Source organism: Felis catus, chromosome A3 (assembly GCF_018350175.1).
Source record: "Felis catus isolate Fca126 chromosome A3, F.catus_Fca126_mat1.0, whole genome shotgun sequence".
NCBI classification, from domain to species: Eukaryota; Metazoa; Chordata; class Mammalia; order Carnivora; family Felidae; genus Felis; species Felis catus.
The window spans coordinates 24025809-24051652 of NC_058370.1; the positions used below are offsets into that span (position 1 = coordinate 24025809).

The window sequence follows — 25844 nt, forward strand, 5'->3', positions numbered from 1 at the left end:
GACTGGGTCCAAATCTTGCCTCTACCACTTATTCAGTGTGAGGTGGTTGTTACTAAATCTCTCTCCAGTTTTTAAAATCTGTGCTTTTATTTTTTAAAATCTGTAAATGGTGATAATAATACTGTCTCAGAGGGTTGTGGTGATGATTAGTGGTGTTGATACATGTAAAGTACTAAGAACAGTGCCTGAAACATAGGAAATTGCTCTATAAGTGATTTCTACTATCAATATATTTTTAAATATAATTTATTGTCAAATTGGTTTCCATACAACACCCAGTGCTCATCCCAACAAGTGCACTCCTCAATGCCCATCACCTACTTTCCTCTCCCTCCCACCCCCCCCATCAACCCTCAGTTTATTCTCAGCTTTTAAGAGTCTCTTATGGTTTGCCTCCCTCTCTCTCTGTAACTCTTTTTTCCCCTCCCCCTCCCCCATGGTCTTCTGTTAAGTTTCTCAAGATCCACATATGAGTGAAAACATATGTTATCTGTATTTCTCTGATTGACTTATTTCACTTAGCATAATACCCTCCGGTTCCATCCACGTTGCTGCAAATGGCAGGATTTCATTCTTTCTCATTGCCAAGTAGTATTCCATTGTATATATAAACCACATCTTCTTTACCGATTCATCAGTTGATGGACATTTAGGCTCTTTTCATAATTTGGCTATTGTTGAAAGTGCTGCTATAAATATTGGGGTACATGTGCTCCTAGGCATCAGCACTCTTGTATCCCTTGGACAAATTCCTAGCAGTGCTATTGCTTGCTCTGGAAAACAGTGTGGAGGTTCCTCAAAAAATTAAAAATAGAACTCCCCTCCCTATTATCAATATATTTTGGGCATTTTCTTATTAGCATTATTCTGGTTATTATTCAGTTGGAAAATAGCCACATGCCATTTGGAGTGTTGTCCTACAGTTTTACTCTGCTTTATGATTGTTTCTGGAAGAAAATTCTGCAGTTGACGCATGTGAATTCTGTTTTCCAACTTTTTTTTTTTTACAGTAACTGCATGAATCTGTTAATATTTTCCTTACGCTGAGAGGCAGCCTCATTCTCTAATTTTTCAGATATGAAAACTGAATCCCCACAAGGGAGAACTACTTGCTCAAGATCACACAGAAATGATGGCTAAACCATACAGAACCAAGGGCTTCTGACCACTAGTCCAAAGCCTATACTGCTTGGCACAGAGACCAAGAACATTCACCTTGGGAACTGATACAATCTGAGCATCCTCAAACTCTACTCACCCACAGGAAGACGTGAACACTCTATAATTCCAAATATTCTCCAATAGACACCTTTCCTTTTTACCCAAATTGCAAGCACTTCAAAAGAAAGGATTGTGGCTTGACTACTTTGGACTTTTCATTGTATGCCACACATTGTCCTTCAAGTTCTTAAGGGCAGAAATTATTGCCTATAACACCTTGGATTAATAAGGGTAGGGGTGCCGGGTGGCTCAGGTCATGATCTCATGGTTCATGAGTTTGAGCCCCATGTGGGGCTCTGTGCTGACAGCTCAGAGCCTGGAGCCTTCTTCGGATTCTGTGTCTTCCTCTCTCTGTTACCCTCTCACTCGTGCTCTCTCTCTCTCTCTGTCTCTCTCAAAAAATGAATAAACATTAAAAAAAAAGGGGGTGCAGATGCTTTGATACTATAAACCTGAACGACTCCACCAAAAAAAAAAAAAAACCCTGCTAGAACTGATAAACAAATTCAGTAAAGTCTCAGGATACAAAATCATTGTACAGAAATCTGTTGAATTTTTATACACCAATATTGACGTCGCAGAGAGAAAAATTAAGGAATCAAATCCATTTACAATTGCATCCAAAATAGTAAGATACTTAGGAATAAACCTAACCAAAGAGGCAAAAGGCCTGTACTTTGAAAACTATAAGACACGGATGAAAGAAATTGAAGATGACACAAAGAAATGGAAAGACATTCCATGCTCATGGATCAGAACAAATATTGTTAAAAAGTCTATGTTACCCAAAGCAATCTACACATTTAATGCAATCCTTATCAAAATACCAACAGCATTTTTTACAGAGCTAGAACATACAGTCCTAAAATGTACATGGAACCACAAAAGACCCCGAGTAGCAAAAGCAACCTTGAAAAAGAAAAGCAAAGCTGGAGGCATCACAGTTCTAGACTTCAAGTTATATTACAAAGCTGTAGTAATCAAAACAGTATGGTACTGACACAAAAACAGACACATAGGTCAATGGAACAGAATGAAAAACCCAGAAATGAACCCACAACTGTGTAGTCAATTAATCTGCAACAAAGCAGTCTAGAATATCCAATGGAAAAAAGAATTTCCCCTCCACAAATGGCATTGGAAAAACTGGACAGCAACATGCAAACGAATGCAACTGGACCACTTTCTTACACCATACACAAAAATGAACTCAAAATGGATTAAAGACCTAAATGTGAGACCTGAAACTATAAAAATCCTCGAAGAGAACGCAGGCAGTAACTTTCTTTTTTTTTTTAAGTAGACTCTATGCCCAATGTGAGGCTTAAACTCATGGCTCCAAGAACAAGAGTCACATGCTCTACCGACTGAGCCAGTCAGGTGCTCCAAGCAGTGATACTCGCCATAGCAGCTTCTTTCTAGGTACGTCTCCTGAGGCAAGGGAAACAAAAGCAAAAATAAACTATTGGGAAAAATAAACTACATCAAAATCAAAAGCTTCTGGGGTGCCTGGCTGGCTCAGTGTCGGGAGTTTGAGCCCCACCATTGGGTGTAGAGATCATTTAAATAAATAAAACTAAATAAAATAAAACAAAAAACTTCTGCACAGTGAAGGAAATAACAAAACTAAAAGGCAACCTATAGAATAAGAGAAGATATTTGCAAATGACATATGTGGTAAAGGCTTAGTATCCAAAATATATAAGGAACTTATAAAACTCAACACCCCAAAAATGAATAATCAAATTTAAAAATGGGCAAAAGACATGAATAGACATTTTTCCAAAGAAGATATACAGATGGCTGACACATGAAAAGATGTTCAACATCACTCATCATCAGGGAAATGCAAATCAAAACTACAATGAGCTGTCACCTCACACCTGTCAGAATGGCTAGAATCAACAACACAAGAAACAAAAGGTATTGGCAAGGATGTGGAGGAAGAGGAATCTTCTTGCACTGTTGGGGGGAATGCAAACTGGTGCAGCCACTTTGAAAAAGAGTATGGAGTTTACTCAAAAAGTTACCTTGTATTACTCAAGTGGAACCTAAATGCAATCACAAGTGTCCTTATAGGAGACAAGTGGAGTGAGTAGTGAGACACACCCACAGAGAAGCAGACGGTGATGTGAAGACAGAGGCAGAAATTGGGGTGATATGGTCACAGGCCAAAGAATGCCAGCAACTTTCTCTTCTCCAGGAGAAGCTGGAGAGGTAGGGCTCCCCTTGAGCCTCCAGAGGGGATGTGGCCCTGCCAACATCTTGATTTTGGTTCAGTAAAACTGATTTCAGACTTCTGGCCTCCAGAACTGAGAGAGAATCAATTTCTGTTGCTTTCAGTCACCAAGTTTGTGGTAATTTGTTACAGTAGTCACAGGAAACTGATAGAGTGCCCTTGTGCTGTTATCCAAGTCTCAGTTTACTGTTGTCTCCTTTCCCTACCATCTGGCCCTTCCAAGAAGAATTTCCAAAAACATCCTATTTTTTTTTTTTTTTTTTTTTTTTTTTTTTTTTTTTAGTGTTTCCTCTTCCCGGCACTATGACAAGCACTTTAGCTCACTGAATCCTTATAATCCTGTTGGGGGTGGAGGTACTAATGTTATTCCTATTTTACAGATGAGTAAAATGAGGCTCAAAAGACAAAATGATGGGACCACACTCCTAATAGGTGATGGAGGTAGTAGTAACTCCAAGTCAGGTTTGTTCAATCTAAAGCCCACAGTTTAAACCTCTATACTGTACTACCTCAAGCTGTCTCCGTGAAGTCAGAGTTTTAATTTTATTTTTTTAAATGTTTATTTATCTTTGAAAGAGAAACAGAGCACGAGTGGGGAGGAGCAGAGAGAGAGGGAGACATAGAATCTGAAGCAGGGTCCAGGCTCTGAGCTGTCAGCATAGAGCTCACAAACCACGAGATCGTGACCTAAGCTGAAGTTGGACCCTTACGTTACTGAGCCACCCAGGTGCCCCCAGAGTTTTACTTTTCATATCGACTGATGGCATTTGGGGACATCTATCTGAGGGATATTTTTAAGGATGATGGACCAAAGGAGAACAAACTCACCTTCATTCCAACTCAAAGGAACTTAGCTGCCACTTCTATTTGGCTTTTCAGCAAACAGCATGGCCATCCTAGCATCACAGACAGCTCAAGTTAAAATGATCTCATATATCCATTTGCCCAAACTCCTCATTTTTTAGATGAGAAAGCTGGGTCCAGATAAGGGGACAGGCTTGCCCGGGATTACATAGAGGCTGTAAGTGGTAAAGTTGAAATTGAAGTCCAGATCTCACTTCAAATCCGGGACTGATTCTACTGCACATCACACTGCCCAAACTCATGGGTGTTGCTATAAACTAACCATAGTCTGGGAACTGACCAAAATCTGGGATATTGCCAAAAGGCAAATGGAAAAATTGGTCTCAAACCTCTCAAAGCTATAGCGCCCCAGGGTCTTCATTCTCATCTGGGATGCCCTAAATGCCTGCTACCACTGAGATGATCCAGGGGTTTGGGAGAGGGAAGCTTCTGAGTTGGGAAGGAGGCTGAAGAGACCATACTTATGTGACCTCATCCGAAATGGGAGGAAAGAAATGACAAGAATTCGTCAATTCGTAGAACTTAAAGGGATTTCTGGAAATATTGAGTAGCAGCTTTGGACAAATAAATGGAAGTAAGTTGTACCTCACACAATCATCAGGGAACTGCCTTGGGAAACTCAATATGCCTAATAATGGTAATATCTGAACATTATTCATCCATTCTTTATATACGTCCACTCAACATTGAGTCCCTGTTGTCCTGTCTTTATGTCTATAAGGAGGTTGAAAAAAAAATAATGTATTTAAAGTATTCAATACAGTCTTAGCACACAATAAGCGCTTAACAAATGCTGTTACTAAAACATTAATTAATCATAGTATCTGTAGTAGCCACTGTTTTTCAGCCACGTTGATTTCCACTTCAGAGACTGTCCCAAGATACTCTTTGCCGACGTTCCGCCTCCCATTGTATTCTGGGACTTGTAGTCCGGAAGTGGGTGACTGGTTGTTTTTTGTTTTTTTTTTTTTTTCCGGCGCGCAGGCGCAGTGGCGCGGATTCCCGGAACAACCCGCAGAGGCTCCCAGGATGAGCGGGTGGCGGTGGCTGCTACCGCGGCGGCGGCGCTGATAGGACACGGGCTCTATGCCTTTCCGGCTGCTTGTCCCGCTCGGCCTCCTGTGCGCGCTGCTGCCCCTGCACCATGGTGCGCCAGGTCCAGGTGGCACCGCGCCCGACCCCGCCCACTACAGGTGAAAGGGGTCAGGCTCCTATCCCAGAGTTGGGGAAGGGGAAGCGCAGACCCGGTCCCTTTCCTTTCCCAACGTTCTAGGACTCCCCCGCCCCTCCCCTCCGACACCCCGACCTGCTCAGACCCCGCCACTGGGCTCAGGTGGTGATTCCCATTTTCCGCCCTATTCTTGTCCTTTCCCCTGCCTCATTTTTCATACCCCGCACCAGGGAGCGAGTCAAGGCCATGTTCTACCACGCCTACGACAGCTACCTCGAGAATGCCTTTCCCTACGACGAGCTGCGACCTCTCACCTGTGACGGGCACGACACCTGGGGCAGGTAGTGCGAGTGGAGGAGCAAGGGGGCGGCTGGGGTCTGGCACTACGGTTCCTAGGCGGGCGGGTCACCTGGGGCCGGTGGCTTCACGTTCTCCTCGCCAATTCCAGAAAAGCTAGCGAGGGTGAGGCTACGTTCCCTCCAATCCACCAGGATCCACCCAGCCTCCTGGAAAGTTGGATCCCACTGTGGAAAAAGCCTGGGTTAGCCTGGTGGACTGGACCTTTGAGCTCCAACCATGACAGTACCAGGCACCAGCCTGGGGACTTGGACAAACCTCTGGAGTCCTAGGCTGTCGAGGAAGGTTTCCAAGAAATCAGAAGACCCAACCCCTTCATTTTGTAATTGGTTAAACTGGCCCAGGAGGGGATGTAACTCTTCAGAGCATTTGTTAGTGTAACTGAAACACACTTCCCCCATTACCCTCACATTACTGGCTGCTTCTTGAGATTTCAGCTCAAAATGTCACCTAAATATTAGCTCCCTTAACTACCCACCCCCTACAGGTCACTCTCACAAATCACCCCTTTTATTTTATTTTATTTTTTTATTTATTAGCACTTCTCACTCTCTGATGCTATCATTTTCACTTGCTACTAGTTTGTTTTTCTTACTTCCACTAGAATAAAAACTTAGGAGGTGGAATTCTCTGTCTTGTTCCTTGCTGAGTGAAAGATCATTGCGTTTAGCTGAGGCTGACATTGATTAAATACTGTGCTAAGCATTTTACTTGTGTCTTCTCATTTAATTCTCTCAACACCCCTAGGGGTTAAGTGTTGTTTTGTCCATTTTACAAATGAGTATGCTAAGGATTGGAGAAGTTAAGTAATCAACAAAATGTGTGTTGGTTTTCTTTCCTTTTTTTTTCTTTTTAGTTGGAAAATATATATAAGCAAAAGGCAAATTCAAACAGTAAAAAATCATATACAATAAAGTAAGTCTCTTACATACCCTAGAACTCCAACCACTATTAACTTTCTTGTGTATCCTCCCCAAAATATTTTTGGTTTCTACCATCATATGTGTATGTGTATCTTTTTAAATTAACTCTTTAAAGTCGTAACTTACATGTAATAAAATGTGCCCATTTGAAGCATCTAGTAACCACTATCACAGTCAAGATAGAGAACATTTCTGTCATCCTAAAAAGTTCTCTGTGCTGCTTTGTAGTTCATTCCTCCACCACCACTGGCCCAAACAACTGCTAATCTGCTTTTTGTCTATATATCTCTTTTTGAAAATGCAGATAGAAACATACCTCACTGCCTATTCTATCCTTCGTCTTTTTTCATTTAACAATATAATTTGAATATTTTAATATTAGCCCATAGAACAATAGATAACAATTTTTTGTTACAACTTCATAGTTTTGCTCTGTTTAATCACTACAGTTTAAATCACTACAGTTGTAAATCACTACAATTTAATCACTCTTCAACTGGTATATGTTTGTGTTATTTCTAGCTTTTTGCTTTTCTAAACAGTACAGCCATGAGCATTCTCAAGCATACAGCTCTGTGCACATTGAGATAAATTCCTAGATGTGGAAAAGCCTGTGCTCTTAGCCACAATCTTATACTGCCTCCCCATGGCAGAGAAGAACGCCAGTGAATATAGGTGATATGTTTAACCACAGTTGAGCTACGTCAGCCCATCCTCCCAAGTGCATTAAATGGGTCAGAGCTTCTTGGTAATTTTCACTAGGGTTTCTCTGTTGTGACTGGAAACTGGGACGGGAAGAGTCATCACTGTGCCTCACTTACTAGTTTTGGGGATATCTGATCTGGGGCAACCTTCATTGCTTGTGTTTGATTTTCTTACTAAGCAGCTAGAATTTCTGTCCTTTTACAGTTTTTCTCTGACGCTAATTGATGCCCTGGACACCTTGCTGGTAAGTGTCTTGATTGTTCCTTTACCTCACCATGGTTGTGCAACCAATATCCTTCCTCTTTTGGCAGCTTGACTGTGGGCGAAAAACAAGTTCTTCACGTGGGCCTTTTATTTTCATCTCCGTATTCCAAAGCTTCAGATTCTGGTCACCCAGCTAGATAGAGGGAAACGATGAATTCCAAATGTATTCAGGGTCATTTATTTAGCAGATGTTTACAGAACACCTGTCGTGAACACAGAACTGTGATAGGCCTGTATAACTCTCTGGGGTATACAGAGACTTTGAGACCCTCCTTGTTTTCAGAGGCTTACATTCTAAACATAAATGTGGTGTTGTTTTTTTTTAAGTTTATTTATTTTAGAGACAGTGAGTGAGTGAGTGTGTGCATGCATGCTCAGGGGAGGGGCTGAGGGAGAGAGAGAATCCTAAGCAGGCACCACACTGTCAGCACGGAGCCCACTGCAGGGCTTGATTTCACGAACTCTGAGATCATGACCTGAGCTGAGATCAAGACCCAGGTGCTTAACTGACTGAGCCACCCAGGTGCCCCTTCAGAGGCTTACATTCTAATTGGACATGTTCAGTGATAAAAATAGCAGTAACTAGTTAGTGTGTTATGTGTAGGGCTTGTGCTAAGCACTTTGTGTGTATTATCTTGTTTAACCCTTCTAACAACCCCATAAGGTACATCCTTTACTCCTTCTTTGAGTCAGGAAATCTATTGCTTAGAAAGGTAAAATGGCAGGGGCGCCTGGGTAGCTTTGTTGGTTAAGAGTCTGACTCTTGGTTTCGGCTCAGGTCATGATCTCGGTTTCGTGGGTTTGAGCCCCACATTGGACTCAGCACTGACATTGCAGAGCCTGCTTGCGATTCTCTGTCTTCCTCTTTCTCTGCTCTTTCCCCACGCATGCTGTCTCTGCCTCTCTCAAAATAAATTTTGAGAAGAGGTAAAATGGCTTGGCCAGGGTCCACAGCTATGAAGTGGCAGAGCTAGGACTTGAGTTTAATTCTGTAGGACTCCAAGTCTTAATCATCCTCCTTAAAAAGGCCACAAGAGAGGATTTAACAACTTTATCCATATTTCACTATTTCTGGTCTGTCACCCCTTCTCCTTTTTATATATTAATAGTATTTACATGATTATGATCACCTTGAAGATATAATTTTTCTTTTTTTATTTTTTCTTAAGTTAATTTATTTTGAGAGAGAGAGAGAGTGAGAGTAGGGGAGGGGCAGAGAGAGAAGGGAGAGAGAATGACACTTAAGTTGGGATCTGAAAGAGAAGCAAGTGTCAACTAGGGAAGTGAGGGAGGACAGAGTGTTCCAGGCAGAGGGAACAGCCTGTACAGCCTGTACAAGGGCCTTATGGCAGGAGAGAGTGTGGCAAAGGCAGTGAAGTGAAGCGGGGCCATTATGTCTGGGAGGTGGAGAAGGAAATTCAGGAAGAAAAGTGGAGCCGGGGGTCTGGTTGGGGACCAGATGATGGAAGCCCTTGTTCACTGTGTTAAGGATTTTGATTTCTAATTTAACAGCAATGGAAAGCCACTGAAATATTTGAAGTAGAGGGCAGGAAATGCTCAGATTTCTGTTTTGAGAAGATTACTAACTGCAGTGTGGAAAAAGATTCATGTAATCATTCAGTAAACATTGAGTAATTGCTTCATGGGCTGCGCTTGGCACCCTGGGGGAATGCAGGAAAGAATGAGGCTCCTTCCCAGGCAAGATTCTCTTCGTGTGGAAAGAAATAGGTGCCCTAAGAGTTGCGTGGATAAAGTTACTGGAGTCTTTTAACGGGCGAAGAGGGTTCCTTTTAGCTGGAGGGATCAAAGGCTTCCTAGAGACATGACATTTAGACAGTCAAAGATAGATTGGATTTGGAAATGGGCAGACATAGGATGGAGGGATTTCTGGTAAAGGAAAGAGCATGTCTGAAGGCAAGAAAGTGGAAAATAGTGGTTATAGTTTTCCTGAAGTAGATGAAGATAGGTTAGATGAAGATGAACAGCGAGAGACATGGTCAGAAACGTAGTTTGAGTCCAAACATCGAGGGCCTTGAATGCTGAGACAGGATTGTTTTGGTTCCTTGTTCAAACCAATATAGACAAAGAAGGGAATTTACTGAGTCAGATAACTAAAAAGTCCAGGTAAAGGCTGGCCTCAGAATCAGTTGGATCCAGGCATATGAACAAGTCTTCATGAATCTTTCCATCTCCTATCTCTGCCTTCTTTGTTAGCTGTGTTCTCAGGCGCTCCTTATGCTGGCAGAGTAACCATCAGTAGTTCCAAACTTACTTCCCACTCAGTCAGGAACCTGTGGGGGGGGAGGAATCAGCCCTTTTGAATTAATTCCCGAAGTTGAGTCTCATTGATCTGGCTTGGGTCACACACTCATTCCTGAACCAGTCACTGGCCAAGGGATACAGTCCAGTGGTCCAGATCAAGTACCCATTCTTGCTACTGAAGGGCTGGAGTCAGCCTCTCCCAAACTGCAAGAGTGACTGTGGAAAAAGAGTGATATCTCAAATTGAGGCACTACTATCAGAATAAAAGATATCAGAATTGCATTTGGCTGATGGTTTAAATGAAAAGGGTTTAATTTTCTCGAGTGAAAGAAAGTCTGGAGGTAATTTCTAGCATTGGGTTGACTGTTCAGTGATGCCGTCAGAGACCCAAGCTCTTTGTATCTTTCCATTCTACTGTCATTAGGGTATTGGCTTTCATTCTGATGCTTAGTACCTCATGGTCTAAAATGGCTGCCACAGCTCTAGAAGTAAAGTCTGCTTTCAAGGCAGAAAGAAGAAGAGTAAACAACATGCCAGCGGTATCTGTCCCTTTTTATTAGGAAAACAGAATCTTTCCCCAGAAGTGCCCCCAGTAGACTTCTCAAGGCTTAGCATTGGCTGGGTAACACATTCACCTCTAGCAGCAAAGGAGGCTGAGAAAGCAAGTATCTGGATTTTCAGCCACCACATTGGGAACCTACCAGGGTAAAGGAGATTGGGAATCTCTGTTGGGCCAACCAACCTGCAGTGTTTTCCACAAGGATGAGTGTGACCAGAGAAGTTTAAAAACAACAGATATCTGCTGCAAATGTCAAAACTATGCAGTCTACAGTCTCTCTTGTTTCCACTAAATGGGTACATAAGGACTCTTGAATTGATAACTAAGAATTGACTTAACCAGTCTCTTGGTATTGGGTCTCCGTGGTTTCTAGATCTCACTGTTTCCTTCTCCTGTCACCAGTACTAGAACAGAAACTATAGATCTTAGTTGAATAAGTGATGGCCACACCAGCATAGGATCCCAGACTCTCGATCTTCAGTGCCTTCAAGTCTCAGAGAGCCTCACTATCAAGACCTTCTTCTCTTCCAGATTTTGGGGAATGTCTCAGAATTCCAAAGAGTGGTTGAAGTGCTCCAGGACAACGTAGACTTTGATATTGATGTGAATGCCTCCGTGTTTGAAACCAACATCCGAGGTGAGGGCTGCCTGCTGGGGTTTTGGAAGAAAAGAGGGTGGAGTTTTTGCCTCTGTGTAAACCAAGAGGTGGTAAATAGAATCTTAAGGGTCAACCCTGCCAGGGCACTTGGCCAAAACCAGTGACTGAAGAGAGATCTTTTTTCCTCCTAGAGGGTGGGGTGTGGAGGTCTCAGGATCCCCCATCAGCTTCAGACATGAGCAGGGGGCAGAGAAGAGACTGGAAAGAGATGTGCCAGACTTACTCACATATTTAACATGTATTTGGTGCTAGGCATACAGCCATGAACAAGAAAGATGTAATCCTCGCCTTCTTGGAACTTATTGCCTAAGAAGCGCTACCCAATAGAACTTTCTGTGATGACGGAAATATTTTATGTCTGTGTTGTCCAGTGTTGTAGCCAGTAGCTGCACCTGGCTAGTGAACATTTGAAATGTGTCTACTGCAACTGAGGAACTGAATATTTAATTTCATTTAATTTTAACAAATTTAAATTTAAATAGTGACGTGGTTCACGGTTCATGATTATATTATGTAGTGCAAGTCTAGGGCATTAGTTTCCAAAACTTGCTCCCCATCAGAACTATTTGGGACCTTTTAAAAAGTTGAATTGTGGGGCACCTGGGTGGCTCAGTTGGTTGAGCATCTGACTTTGGCTTAGGTCATGATCTCACAGCTTGTGAGTTCGATCCCCACGTCGGGCTCTGTGCTGACAGCTCAGAGTCTGGAGCCTGCTTCTGCTTCTGTGTCTCCCTCTCTCTCTGCCCTTAACCCACTTGCATTCTATCTCTGTCTCTCTCAAAAATAAATAAAATTTAAAATAAATAAATAAATAAATAAATAAATAAATAAACATATTTTAAAAAGTTGAATTGTCTAGGTTTCAGTCTAAACCTAATGAATTTGGATTTCTGGGTTGGGTCCTAGAATCAATATTTTTAGCAGGTTTCCAGTGATTCTCATAAAGCTACTACAACCCTTATTTGTAGTGAACTCCTAGACCACCAGTGGCTTAACAAACTGTCACTTCTGGAGGCTGTTATTTTTTGCTCCCTCATTTTGCTCATCTTTATTTTGTACGTATTTTGCAATGAAACTTGTATTACAGACATGTGATAACAGTTTTTTAAAAAACTAAAGAACAGGGGCGCCTGGGTGGCGCAGTCGGTTAAGCGTCCGACTTCAGCCAGGTCACGATCTCGCGGTCCGTGAGTTCGAGCCCCGCGTCAGGCTCTGGGCTGATGGCTCAGAACCTGGAGCCTGTTTCTGATTCTGTGTCTCCCTCTCTCTCTGCCCCTCCCCCGTTCATGCTATGTCTCTCTCTGTCCCAAAAATAAATAAACGTTGAAAAAAAAAAATTAAAAAAAAAAAAAAAAAACTAAAGAACAAAGACAGCATGATATAAAATCCTGGTTTAGGGATCAGATGGGAGTTTGAGGCCATGCTCACTGCTGGCCTCAAATTTTCTTCAGAGCCCAATTTATCTTCTGTAAGCTAAGATTGCCTTATACCTTTGTTATACCTTATACCTTTGTTGCTGATATAAATATTTCTGTATTGCTGATATGAATATACCAGCATATGCACATGTATACATATATGCTGGTATATTCATATCATATGTATATAATTATATATATTTATATAATTATACCAGCTTTCTTTTGGTTGGCATTTGACTGGTATCTTTTTCTACTCTTTTACTTTCAATCTTTCTGTATTTTTATGATCAGATATATCTTTTATAAATTATATATTATATTTTGTTTGTTTACCCATTCTGACGATCTTTTAACTCAAGCATTTAATCCATTTACATTCACTATAATAACTTAGGTATTTGCATTCATTTCTGTGGTTTTATTTTGTGCTATTTGTCCCATCTTCTCTGTGTTCTTTTCATCCTCTTGTGTGTGTGTGTGTGTGTGTGTGTGTGTGTGCGCGCGCGCCTTCTTTAGGTTGACTTTTCTCCCCCTTATCCATTTTCCTCTTATTAATGACTATGCTCAGTATCTGACTTTTTAAATAGTTTCCTGGAAAACTTAACAAACATTACAAATTTAACAAACATTACAGAATTAATGAAAATCTTTATTTTCCTGAATAGTACAAAACCTGGCTCTGAGAATATCCTGACCCACATGCTATAGATTATGTATTTTAGTTTTTTGTCTTAAGCCCTCCATACATTATTGCTGTTCTATACATTTGACGTTTTAGATTTATTTCTATATTTACTTGTATATTTCTATATTTATTTCTTTGGCCATCTTTCCTACCCGTGTCTCAGACTTTACATCTGTGATCCCTTTCCTTCTATCTGAAGTACTTCCTTTAGAATGTCCTCTAGTGCACGTGTGTTCTTGGAAGATTTTCTCAGCTTTTGTTTGCATAAAATGTCTTTTTTTTTTTAAGCTTATTTACTTATTTTTAGAGGGGGCCGTGGGGGAGAGAGGTACAGAGAGGGAGGGAGAGAGAATCGCAAGCAGGCTCTGAGCTGATGTGAGGTTCCATCTCACAAACCATGAGATCATGACCTGAGCCTACATCAAGAATTGGACACTTAACCGACTGAGCCACCCAGGAGCCCCTATATAAAATGTCTTTATCTCACTGCTTTGACTTCACTGCTTTATCTCACTGTTTGGTCTTTGAGGGATAACGTTGTAGGACATATGGTTCTAACTTGATAGTATTTTCTCTTAGCACACTGAAGAAATCTTTCCATTGTCTTCTCATTTCATTGTCATTATTAAGAAGTAATCTGTCAATCTAATTGTTACTTTGCAGATGACTGGTTTTATTTATGCTGGCTGTTCCTTCATTTTAAAAACTTTTATTATGGAAGTTTTAAAAAATATATATAAAAGTAGAGAAAATATATATAATAAACTGGGTTACCCACCACTTAGCCTTAACAATCATTATTACACAGACTCTGCTTTTGAAATCTTTTTTTTCTTTGGTGTTCTGCAGTTGTTGTTGTTGTTTTTTTTTTTTATTTTTTTTTTTAACGTTTATTTACTTTTGAGACAGAGAGACAGAGCATGAATGGGGGAGGGTCAGAGAGAGAGAGGGAGACACAGAATCTGAAACAGGCTCCAGGCTCTGAGCTGTCAGCACAGAGCCCGACGCGGGGCTCGAACTCACAGACTGCAAGATCATGACCTGAGCCGAAGTCGGACACTTAACCGACTGAGCCACCCAGGCGCCCCTGGTGTTCTGCAGTTTTACTGTGATGTGCATAAATGTGGATTTCTTTTTATTATCTTGCTTGGGATTCCTGCATCTAAGAATTTGTGTCATTCATTAGTTTTCAAAAGTTCGTAACTATTTTCTCTTCAGGTATTGCCTCTCCCCATTTCCTCCCTCTTCTCTTTTTAGAACTCCAGCCAGGTATTTGTTATACCTTCTTACTATATCCTCCAAATCTCTTTGGTATGTTTTAAAAATAAATTTGTTTCTCTGTGTTGCATTCTGGGTAATTTTTTGAAATCTGTTTTCAAGTCCACTAATTCTCTCTTCAGATATATTTTATTTGCTAATAAACCTATCTATGTAGAAATGCCCTGCTGGCTCAGAAGAGTGTGTGACTCTTGATCTCGGGGTCATGAGTTTGAGCTCCATGTTGGGTGTAGACATTACTTAAAAAAAAAAAAGTAAACTTGGGGTGCCTGAGTGGCTTAGTTGGTTAAATGTCCAACTTCGGCTCAGGTCATGGTCTTACTGTCTGTGAGTTTGAGCCCTGCATCGGGCTTTGTGCTGACAGCTCAGAGCCTGGAGCCTGCTTCGGATTCTGTGTCTCCCTCTATCTCTGCCCCTCCTGCTCACACTCTGTCTCTCTCTCTCAAAAATAAAAAAAAATTTAAAAATTTTTTTAAAAAATGAGTAAACTTAAAAAGAAAAACATGCCTACGTAATTAAAAAAAATTTTTTTTAACATTTATTCATTTTTTGAGAGAGTGAGACACAGAGTATGACCTGAGCCAAAGTCAGACGCTTAACTGACTGAGCCACCCAGGCAGCCCTAGGCTTGGTCATTTTTATAATTTCTTGCTACTTACTCATCTATTCCAAGCCTTTCTTTTATTTCTTTAAATATTTCTACATAATTATTTTGTATTCTGTGTCTGATAGTTCCAGTATTTGATGTGTTGGTAAGTCTTGTTCTACTGTCATTTTTGCTGGCTCGTACTCCTAATGCTTTGTTTCTTCGTATGTCTTGTGATTTATTTCGATTTTAATGTGCACTCATTCCCTAGACTTTATCCCTGGGCTTCTTTGAGGCCTAGATTGAAGGTGAATTCTTTCAGCTAGAGTTTTTGTTTACTTCTTCCATGTGGCTGGAGTCATTGTCTACCAAAAACTGACTTATGCTAAAGGTTTGAGTTTTCCTGGACTACTTAGTTGGTATGAATTCAGGTTGTAAACCTTAGTACCATCCTGTAGTTACTAATTCTTAGTGGAGATTTGTTTGTTTGTTTGTTTTTCTTCCCTTTATTTGGCATCAAGATTTGAGGCCTGCAGTTTTCCTTAACTGTATGCTAGGGGAGGTGGGTAGGGTTTATTCTGATCCATCCTTACACAGAGTATATAATTCTTTCAGATCCCAACTTTATGGAGGTTATCTTTTATCAGACTCTCCACTTTGGTAGGTCCTGCCTTTGTCTCTTGTTCCCTCTCTGCCAAGAGGAGGGGAGAGCTGAAGCTCAAGGTCACAAGATTTTTTTGCAATGAGAGGGCCATTCAGGATATCTATTTAGCCATATTTCCAGATACAGAACATTTATGGCTTTTTACAAGTCCTAAGTATTGTGTAATAAATTCAAATAGGTTGATTAATACAATGAAGGTAATAACTACTCTGCCCCTCACCCCAGGTCTTAGGGGGATTGGGAGACAGAGTGACTGAGTGGAATGAGCACAGGCTTTGTAGTCAGACAGACCTGGCCCTACCACTTACTAGATGGATGACCCAGGGCAAGTCACTTTACCTCTCTGAACCTCAGTATCTTCATTTGAAGAGACAGTAGTACCTAGTGCTTGGTATACAGTAGGGACTTTAAAAAAAAGTGATAGCCATTGTTTTTGTGACCCACCAAGAAGAGAATTTGTGAACTTAACACTGCACCAATATGTGGGATTAAGGGATTCTTTCACTAGGTGGCTCTAGCCCCTTCCCAGCAAGCCGCTCAACAGAGTATGTAGGTTTAATTGACACAAGAGAAAAACTGGTCCTTGGGACTCTGACACTTGTGTTTTGTGCCATCTGTAGTGGTAGGAGGGCTTCTGTCTGCTCACCTGCTATCAAAGAAGGCTGGAGTGGAAGTAGAGGCCGGATGGCCCTGCTCTGGACCTCTCCTGAGGATGGCTGAGGAGGCAGCCCGAAAACTCCTCCCAGGTAAGACCCACACTGACATGCGGGAGAAGTGCAGTCCACTGGATCCTGCTTCTCTTGCTGGAGACAAGAGTGGCAATGCCGAGCTATTTTCTTCTGTTCCTCATCCAAACAGTATTTCTGCCTCTGGCCACCCACCGTGGAAGTCAGGAGAGTCCTGGGCATTTTGAGGGCTTGTCAGACCATGGCCCAGGATGGATGAGCTGACCTCATTACTGTTTGCAGGAGAGGGCTGAAGGCCAGCCTGGTGGGTGGAAGATTCTTGTTCCTATTTGAGTGAGCCCTTTTGCCCCCTCTCAGGCCCACACACTGCTGGAATAAAAGGGTTCCAGAGAAAAGCCTTGAGCTGCACATTAGGAGCCCCCAGTTCTGAACTAGCCAATGTCTTGACCAAGCCATTCTTCTCTCCTTGGCTCAGTCTTCCCATCTCTGAAAAGGGATTCATAATTCCTGCTTGCATGCCACATTGGCTTTTTGGGAGGCAGAAAATGAGGTCAGAAAGGAGAAAGTGCCTGGAGAACCTCAAACGCCACTGAAATGGGAGGGACACGTTTTGGAGCTAAGCTGTGTCCAGGGCAGCAGGTCAAGCCTCAGTGTGTTTGTCTGGTGGGGCAGCAGCTGGGCTCGATAGCATCAGCTGGACACTGTGTTCTCTTCAGGGCGTGGTGGAGACTCTGGGGCTGTTCACACCCAAACACATCACTCTGTGCTTTCACCAGCCTCTGGGCCATCACTGTTCTCCCTTTCTGGAGATGAGTGGAGGACAGTGAGTGAGCTGGGTTCAGATCCACTCACGGCTCACGTCTCATGGCCTGAGTGTCTCCTTCCAAACATCATATCCTGTGTGAGTCATCCATAGAGCACACTGCTTAGTTGCCCTTTTTTTTTTTTTTTTTTGAATCATTAAAAAACATTTTGTATTGAGAAATGTACATACTGGAAAGTACATATTGGGGCAAGCCCCAGGGTATCTGCCATTCAGGTGAAGAAATAGGATTTTGTCACTCCCCCTCCTTTTTTTTTTTTTAACTTTTTTTTTTTCGTGTTTATTTATTTTTGAGAGAGACAGAGACAGAGCACGAGTGGGGGAGGGGCAGAGAGAGAGGGAGACACAGAATCTGAAGCAGGCTCCAGGCTCTGAGCTGTCAGCACAGAGCCTGATGTGGGGCTCAAATCCACAAACCGTGAGATTATGACCTGAGCTGAAGTCGGATGTTTAACTGACTGGGCCACCCAGGTGCCCCTGTCACTCCCCCTCTTTTTAACACTGCCTGACTTTTCTGAAATATTCTTTGAGCCCTTCTTGGTTGTGACTTGCATTCTCCTTCCTTGCCATTGGTGCCTGCCACTCAGCAAATTTATCACTTACAAGAGTAGCCAGACCTTACAGTTCTTGGAAGTTTTGATAACTTTGTTCACAGTTTGGTGACGCACAGGCTGCTCTGGGGTTATTTGACCTTTTGGCCTAGAGAGGAAATCTCTGCCTTTGGCTGTTTGTCCAGTTCCTTGCCTTGAATCAGAAGGCACCAGGGTGGGATGGGCAGAGCATAAAGGAGTGGGCGCATGGCAGGCATTCCCATTCCAGCTCTGTTTGACTCTTTCTGTATGACCTTTGAGTCACTTCTTACAGGCATGACTTTTCCTACCTGTAAACTGAGGATTGGACCACATCAGTAGTTTAGTGATTTATATTCTTAAAAAAAATAATAATAATAGTTTACCCCCTAAACTATTTGTTTGTTTATTTTTTAATGTTTATTTTTGAGAGAGAGAGACAGCATGAGCAGGGGTGGGGCAGAGAGAGAGGGACACACAGAATCAGAAGCAGGCTCCAGGCTCCGAGCTGTCAGCATAGAGCCTGATGCAGGGCTCGAACTCACGAACCATGAGATCATGACCTGAGCTGATGTCAGACGCTCAATCAACTGAGCCACCCAGGTGCCCCTCCTCCTAAACTATTTAGAGCAGGGACCCCAAACTGGCTCTTCTGGGGCTGCTTAGGGTCTGCAGATAGGTTTCATTTGGTTATAATTGCACTTGGAAAAGTATATGAGGGGAAATTGGATGAAAGTGGTCAAAAGATACACTTCCAGTAATAAGTAAGTACTGGGGCTGTAACATGCAACATGATGACTATAGCTAACACTGCCATGTGATATATTTGAAAGTTGCGAGGAGAGTAAATCCTAAAAGTTCTCATTGCAAGGAAAAAACTGAAGTTTTTCTTTTTGTATCTATACGAGGTAATGGATATTAACTCACTATGTTCATCATCTCGCAATATAGGTTAAATCAGGTCTTTATGCCATACCCCTTAAACTCACACTGTGCTATATGACAATTATATCTCAATAAAACTAAAAAAAAAAAACCAAAACATCAAAGTGTACGAATGGATTCTAATGGAACATGCTCTTCAGTGTGCCACAGCCCCGTCACTTCCTGTGGCTTCAACCCCACCTGCTTCACACTGAGTTACCTGGCTGGCCTCTGAGAGCATGGTGTGAATTAAATAAAAGTAGAGCTACTCTAGCTAAAGTGAGCGTGCGTGGGTGTGGCAGCTGGGAGCATAGCCCACTGCTTTTCTCCTCATCATAGGCTAGAGGGTCACGTCAAGCAGTGCTTGATAACACCTGGGTTAGGTAGCCACTAAGGACCCTCCAGTCATGACCTGTATCCTTCTCTGGCTCAGTCTCTAGCAGATCATCCAGGAGATAAAGAGGGAAGTGCTGGCTCAGGCCTCAGGCTTGGGTCTGTGTTGAACCATCCCTGTGTCCCTGCTCCTGTCTGGGATCATAATTTTGTGATTGTTCAGCATTTCAGACCCCCACTGGCATGCCGTATGGAACGGTGAACCTGCTTCATGGCGTGAACCCGGGAGAAACCCCTGTCACCTGTACAGCAGGGATCGGGACCTTCATTGTAGAATTTGCCACCCTGAGCAGCCTCACTGGTGACCCCGTGTTCGAAGATGTGGCCAGAGTGGCCCTCATGCGCCTCTGGGAGAGCCGGTCAGATATTGGGCTGGTAGGTCAGCTGCCACCCTTTCCATCTGAGTCAAGTCGGCCACCTGAGCCCCTGCTTGTAAGATTTGGGGCCCTGAGCAACAAGTTGCAGCCCAGCCAAGAGACACTTAGGGTGACCTCAGCAGTGGTCTAGGACTTAGCATCAGGACACTGAAAGTTAACCAAGCCTCTAATTCAAGTTTCGGACAGGGGAAGAGAGCATGAGAGAGAGCACATCCTCTGGCAGGGAAAGGGAGCTGTGTTGTAGAGGTTAGGTTCCATGAACTTCTCTGACTTCTCGGAAGCAGGTTGTAGGCTTCATGCCCCTGACTCACATGGCAACCTTAGATCGCCAGCCCATCTGACCCTCATTTTCATGGTCTATTTGTGTTTGTTAAACTGTGTTTCTTAGAACACCAGTGCTGAGACATGTTGAATGGTGGGCCATTGTATGAAAAGGTAATTCCTGGTCAGTTAAGTCTGAGGAATACTAAATATACAGTTGACCCTTGAGAAACACGTTTGTGAACTGCATGGGCCCACTCACACACAGATTTTTTACAGTACAGTTCTATAAACATATTCTCTCTTCTATATGATTTTTTTCAAAACATTTTCTTTTTTCTAGCTTACTTTATTGTAAGAATACGGTATGTAATATATATAACATACAAAATATGTGTTAGTTGACTTTTATATTATCAGTAAAGTTTCCACTCGAGCAGGCTATTAGTAGTTAAATTTTTAGACTGTCCGAAGTTATACGCAGATTTTCAACTGTGTGGGGCTCAGCACTCCTGACACTTGCATTGTTAAAGGGTCAACTGTTGCATCCTTTTTTTGGAGAATCATAACGAACACAAACAGGTGAAAGGTTATTGTGAAATCCTACCGTAAGTAAAATCTATTTAACTTTGCTTAACTCAACGTTTTCTAAGCTTATTTGAACCCAGAGCTTCCCTTTCTATTAACCCATGGAAATTGAACATGCTTTGGGCCAGATGATCTCTAAAGTTGGTTTCAGCTCTTAAATCAGATAATCCAGTGAAACTAACAGTAATGGAGCCAAAGCTGTCCAGGAAATAGCACTAGATTTAGTCAGAATTGGTTTTGACCCCAGGCCTTGCTACATCGAAACTATGTGACCCTGGACAAGTCACTCAACCTCTCTGATCGTCAGTTTATTTTAGCAGTAATGTTGATGTATGAATACTTCCTCCGGTGAGTCATTATGACTTGCAAAGACTGAGTTGTCTGAAAGTATTCAGGTAGAGACATGGTTTGTGCAAGTCTGGTTCTAAGCTTGAAAGTGAAACTTATATGGGGAATTCTTGAAAATCCCTTAAGAAGATGCCACTCTGGAGACCTACGGTAACTCCTTTAGTAAGTCCAACACAAGCAGGTTTTTCTTCAGCACTGGAACCATAGTGGACCCCATATCCTCTCAACCCCTACCATTTCTCTGTGCACACTAGCCTGTCTTCTGACAGTGTCTCTTTCCCTATGGGCCTTCTGTGGCCTGGAGCCTGCTCTGCATGCCTTTAGCTGGAAGTTCCAAGATGTAATGCTACCTGGAGCAGTTCTCAATCAGTGACTGATACTGATAAGAGTTTGTGGTCTTCCAACCCCACACCCCAATAGCCTGCATGTCTCCCGAGAGCACTGGGGTGCCTGCCTTGCATCTGACTGGCCAGTCAGGGGTATGGAGAGATCCTTGTTTGGTCTTGAGCCCTCTTTTGGGACTAAGTTTCTCTCTCTGTCTCTCTCTCTCTCTCTCTCTCTCTCTCTCTCTCTCTCTCTCTCTCAGGTTGGCAACCATATTGATGTGCTCACTGGAAAGTGGGTGGCCCAGGACTCGGGCATTGGGGCTGGCGTGGATTCCTACTTTGAGTACCTGGTGAAAGGAGCCATCCTACTTCAGGATAAGAAGCTCATGGCCATGTTCCTAGGTAAAAAGGGCGGGGTAAGGAGGCCTTTGCCATGATTTTTCCCATTGTCATGTGTATAAACTTTCAGTTGCTCCCAAGTGCCTACAGAACCAGTTCTGAGTATATGAGTCTGCGTTCAGAGCCACCATGGACTTCTTTTTTTTTTCTTTTAATTTTTTTTTAATGTTTATTCATTTTTTGAGAGACAGAGACAGATCGTGAGGCGGGGAGGGGGGGAGAGAGAGGGAGACACAGAATCCGAAGCAGGCTCCAGGCTCCAAACCAACAGCACAGAGCCCGACACGGGGCTTGAACCCACAAACTGTGAGATCATGACCTGAGCCGAAGTTGGACGCTTAACTGACTGAGCCACCCGGGCGCCCCTACCACCATGGACTTGTACTGCCTACTTGAGGCCCACTATACCTCTTCAGGCCTTCCTGCAAGAGCCAAGTGAACTGTGCTGCATTCTCCATGTGTGACCCTGGATTTCTTATTTCCAGGCCATTGCACATGTGTTTCCTTTGTCAAGAATACCTTTTTCCTGTCTTGATGTGTCCAAATGTTATTCACCCTTCAAGGCCCAGCTGAAATGTCACCTTGCCCACAAAGTAGCTTGATCCTCCTTCAGAATTTAGGGCCTTCAACACCTTTTGCTCAGTCAGCTGTCATCCACAGTTACAGCTCTTCCTACCGAGCACAGTGTCTATGCTTTATTCATCTTTCTGCTTCCCACAATGCTTTGGACGAGGTAGGTAGTTGATTCATGCCCATCAAATAAAAGCATTTTACCCTCTAGGCCCTTGGACACTAATAATAATGATATTGAGGAATTGTTGGGCACCTACCTAATAATAATTATTACAGCAACCACTCATTTATTCAGCAGATATTTATTGAATACCATTATGTGAAGTGCTGTGCCAAGCACCAAACATGGACTTTTTAATTTAATTCTTACAACACTATTTGAGATTGTCTCATTTATTTGCATGTGTATTTGGTACTTTGTTAAGATAATAATTTATTGTGCATATTTATTATGCAGTATCCTAGTGCTGGGGATTCTACAATAAACAAAATGAAGTCCTGGCCTTCATGGATTTACATTCTAAGGGAAGGTAAAAGTTCAAGTTCCCAGTAGAATGTAAATGCCCTGAGGGCTGGATTTTGTCTTGTTTGCCACCCCTAGGTGCCTGTACCTAGTAGATGTGCAGTGAGTATTGTTGAGTGAATGGGATTGAGCAATCCTGTGAGGTGTGTATCATTACTCTCCCCACCTTAGAGATAATGAGACTGAAACGTTAGAAGGAAGACTTTGCCCAAGGTCACAGCTAGCAAGTGGTAAAGCTGGAGCTGGAATTTGAGTCTGGACGTTTGGCTCCAGAACCCATGCTCCTTCCTCTGTGCCTTCTTGCATCCTAGGGTGCTTTGAAGCTACACCAAAATATGGTCTTGCAAAAAGTGTAAGGCCGTGCTTCTGTTGTCAAGACCTGCCTTTCATGTCCCTCATCACCGACGTGTCTTCTTGCATCTCCTTTGCAGAATACAACAAAGCCATTCGGAATTACACCCGCTTCGATGACTGGTACCTGTGGGTGCAGATGTACAAGGGGACTGTGTCCATGCCGGTCTTCCAGTCCCTAGAGGCCTACTGGCCTGGTCTTCAGGTAGGAATGATCAGAGAGGTGGCCATTTTTCTCTGGAACTGGCAAAGCAAGCTCATTCTGAGGTATAAGTCAAATAAGGTACTTCAGTTGCTGGAGTATTTGTTTTCTAAGGGTGGGTGGAGAGACAAGAGAGACTTAGAGTGAATGAGACAAACTTCAGATTCTGCCAAGCTGAATTTTCCAAGGGGAGTGTTAAGGTATCGGGTACTGAGCTTCCAATTTGCTGTGAAATGTTATACTACTTAAAGTGGAGAGTGTCTTTCCAGGCTGTGTGGTAATAGCCATTGGCAACAACTGTTTCTCCACTGGACATTTCTGTCACATCTCCTCATTCTTGACAGCAGGCCTGAGAAAGGGTGTGAAAGCAGCTGGGGCTGCTGTGCATGCCGTCGTTATTGTTTTCCATTACATGATCTGATGGAGTTGCAGTGGGAAAGGCGGGATCTTGGAGTCCATTTAACCAGCATAACATATGCATGTTTACATCCACCTTTTTTCTTTACACAGATAGAAATATGCCATGTACCTTTTCACTGAATATGCCTTAGAGATCATTCCTTGTTGATACATCTAGATTACTTTTACTTTTTTAACAAATGCATATATTGTATTAACTTGATACAATTCATTTAACTGGTGCAATTCATTTAACTAGTCCCCCATTATGCACTTTTAGCCAACCTTCTTATTTTACAGGTTTACTTTTATTTTTTTAATGTTTATTTTTATTTTTGAGAGAGAGAGAGAGAGAGAGAGAGTGTGTGAATGGGGTAGGGGCAGAGAGAGAGAGGGAGACACAGAATCTGAAGTAGGCTCCAGGCTCTGAGCTGATAGCGTAGAGCGGGATGCGGGCCTCAAACTCACAAACCGTGGGATCATGACCCGAGCCAAAGTTGGATGCTTAACCAACTGAGCCACCCAGGTGCCCCTAATCTTACGAGTTTGAATAGTCACATACCATTCCTTTTTCTCTTTGAACTCCTATTTTCATTCTTCTCCCACAACAGAATTTTATCCTAGTTGTTACATTTTTATGCTGGATAAATTTTATTTATACCCTATTATATGTCTCTGTAATAAAATTTCTGTATACATAGAGATTTAAAAGACTTTTAAATTTCCTGTGTGACCATAGGCTCTGAGTATTATATTTGTTTTCTTCTTGACTTAGTTATCATTAGTACATAAATGATTAAAGCCACATTAAGAGCTTACAGTTTTTGATAAATAATTATAAAACATAAAGACAATTTAATCAGAAATACATTTCTTAATGAGAGTTTGGGGCCTTTTTATTTTTTATTTTTATTATTTAAAAAATTTTTATTTTAGAAAGACAGCATGAGTGAGGGAGAGGAGAAGAGTCAGAGAGAGAGAGAGAGAGAGAGAGAGAGAGAGAGAGAGAGAGAGAGAGAGAGAATCTTAAGCAGGTTTCATGCTCAGCGTGGAGCCCAACATGGGGCTCCATCCCTTGACCCTGGGATGATGACCTGAGTCAGTCACCCAACTGACTGAGCCACCCAGGTGCCCCATGGGGGCTTTTTTATTTTAAGTAGTTTGTGTATTTGTGTGTGAATAATACATATTGCTGAAGTGGGACATGGTTGTGTATCAAAAGTTTCATTCATTCCTATTTTCATTTTTGTAGATGTAAGTGCTGAGGAGCCTATACACATAAATAATTAGATGGAAATGGAAGGAGTTTGATTACTGCATTATCATTCAGTTCTTTGTAGTCATTGAGTAAATAGATTGAACCATATAAAACTACCAGTATTCAACCATTCAAAACTGGCAATATTATGTGGTTCTTTCTTTATATGATAAAAATAATCATCTAATCTGTCATCAAAAATCATTTTTAATGATCTCTCTGCTGACAGTTTGACCAGTTCCTCTTTCAGTTTTTTGCAGGCAGAGAATTGGAAACCCTCTGATATGCAAAAGACTTTGTTACACAGTGTTCAGAGGCCTTCCTTTTTTTCAACACCTACACCGATCTTTTATTTTATTTATTTTTTAATATAATTTATTGTCAAATTGGCTTACATACAACACCCAGTCCTCATCCCAACAAGTGCCCTCGTCAGTGCCCATCACCCATTTTCCCCTCTCCCCCAGACCCCCACCCACCCTCAGTTTGTTCTCTGTATTTAAAGAGTCTCTTGTGGTTTGCCTCCCTCCCTCTCTGAAACTATTTTTTTCTCCTTCCCCTCCCCCATGGTCTTCTGTTAAGTTTCCCAAGGTCCACATATGAGTGAAAACATGATATCTGTCCTTCTCTGACTGACTTATTTCATTCAGCATACCTTCCAGCTCCATCCACATTGCTGCAAATGGCATGATTTCATTCTTTCTCATTGCCAAGTAGTATTCCATTGTATGTGTAAACCGTATCTTCTTTGTCCATTCATCAGTTGATGAACATTTAGGCTCTTTCCATAATTTGGCTATGGTTGAAAGTGCTGCTATAAACATTGGGACGCATGTGCCCCTATTCATTAGCACTCCTATATCCCTTGGGTAAATTCCTAGCAGTGCTATTGCTGTGTCACAGAGTAGTTCTATTTTTAATTTTTTGAGGAACCTTCACACTGTTTTCCAGTGCAGCTACACCAGTTTGCATTCCCACCAACAGTGC

General features: G+C 42.2%; 1 protein-coding gene across 4 annotated transcripts in view; it reads left to right on the forward strand.

The window, feature by feature from the left end:
• The window catches only part of EDEM2 (ER degradation enhancing alpha-mannosidase like protein 2), a 127358-nt gene that overhangs the window by 90701 nt on the left and 10813 nt on the right, over nucleotides 1–25844 (forward strand). For 2 of the 4 annotated variants that reach the window (XM_019826610.3, XM_023251303.2), the window contains exons 4-12: nucleotides 5309–5517; nucleotides 5726–5836; nucleotides 7685–7724; nucleotides 11097–11202; nucleotides 15809–15853; nucleotides 16478–16603; nucleotides 19416–19627; nucleotides 21413–21554; nucleotides 23079–23203. In XM_019826610.3, the coding sequence (XP_019682169.1) occupies nucleotides 5411–5517; nucleotides 5726–5836; nucleotides 7685–7724; nucleotides 11097–11202; nucleotides 15809–15853; nucleotides 16478–16603; nucleotides 19416–19627; nucleotides 21413–21554; nucleotides 23079–23203 (1014 nt within the window). In that variant the 5' untranslated portion in view covers nucleotides 5309–5410. The remainder of the gene's footprint in view (nucleotides 1–5308; nucleotides 5518–5725; nucleotides 5837–7684; nucleotides 7725–11096; nucleotides 11203–15808; nucleotides 15854–16477; nucleotides 16604–19415; nucleotides 19628–21412; nucleotides 21555–23078; nucleotides 23204–25844) is intronic. The other 2 variants (XM_023251304.2, XM_023251305.2) reach the window with 2 other exon arrangements.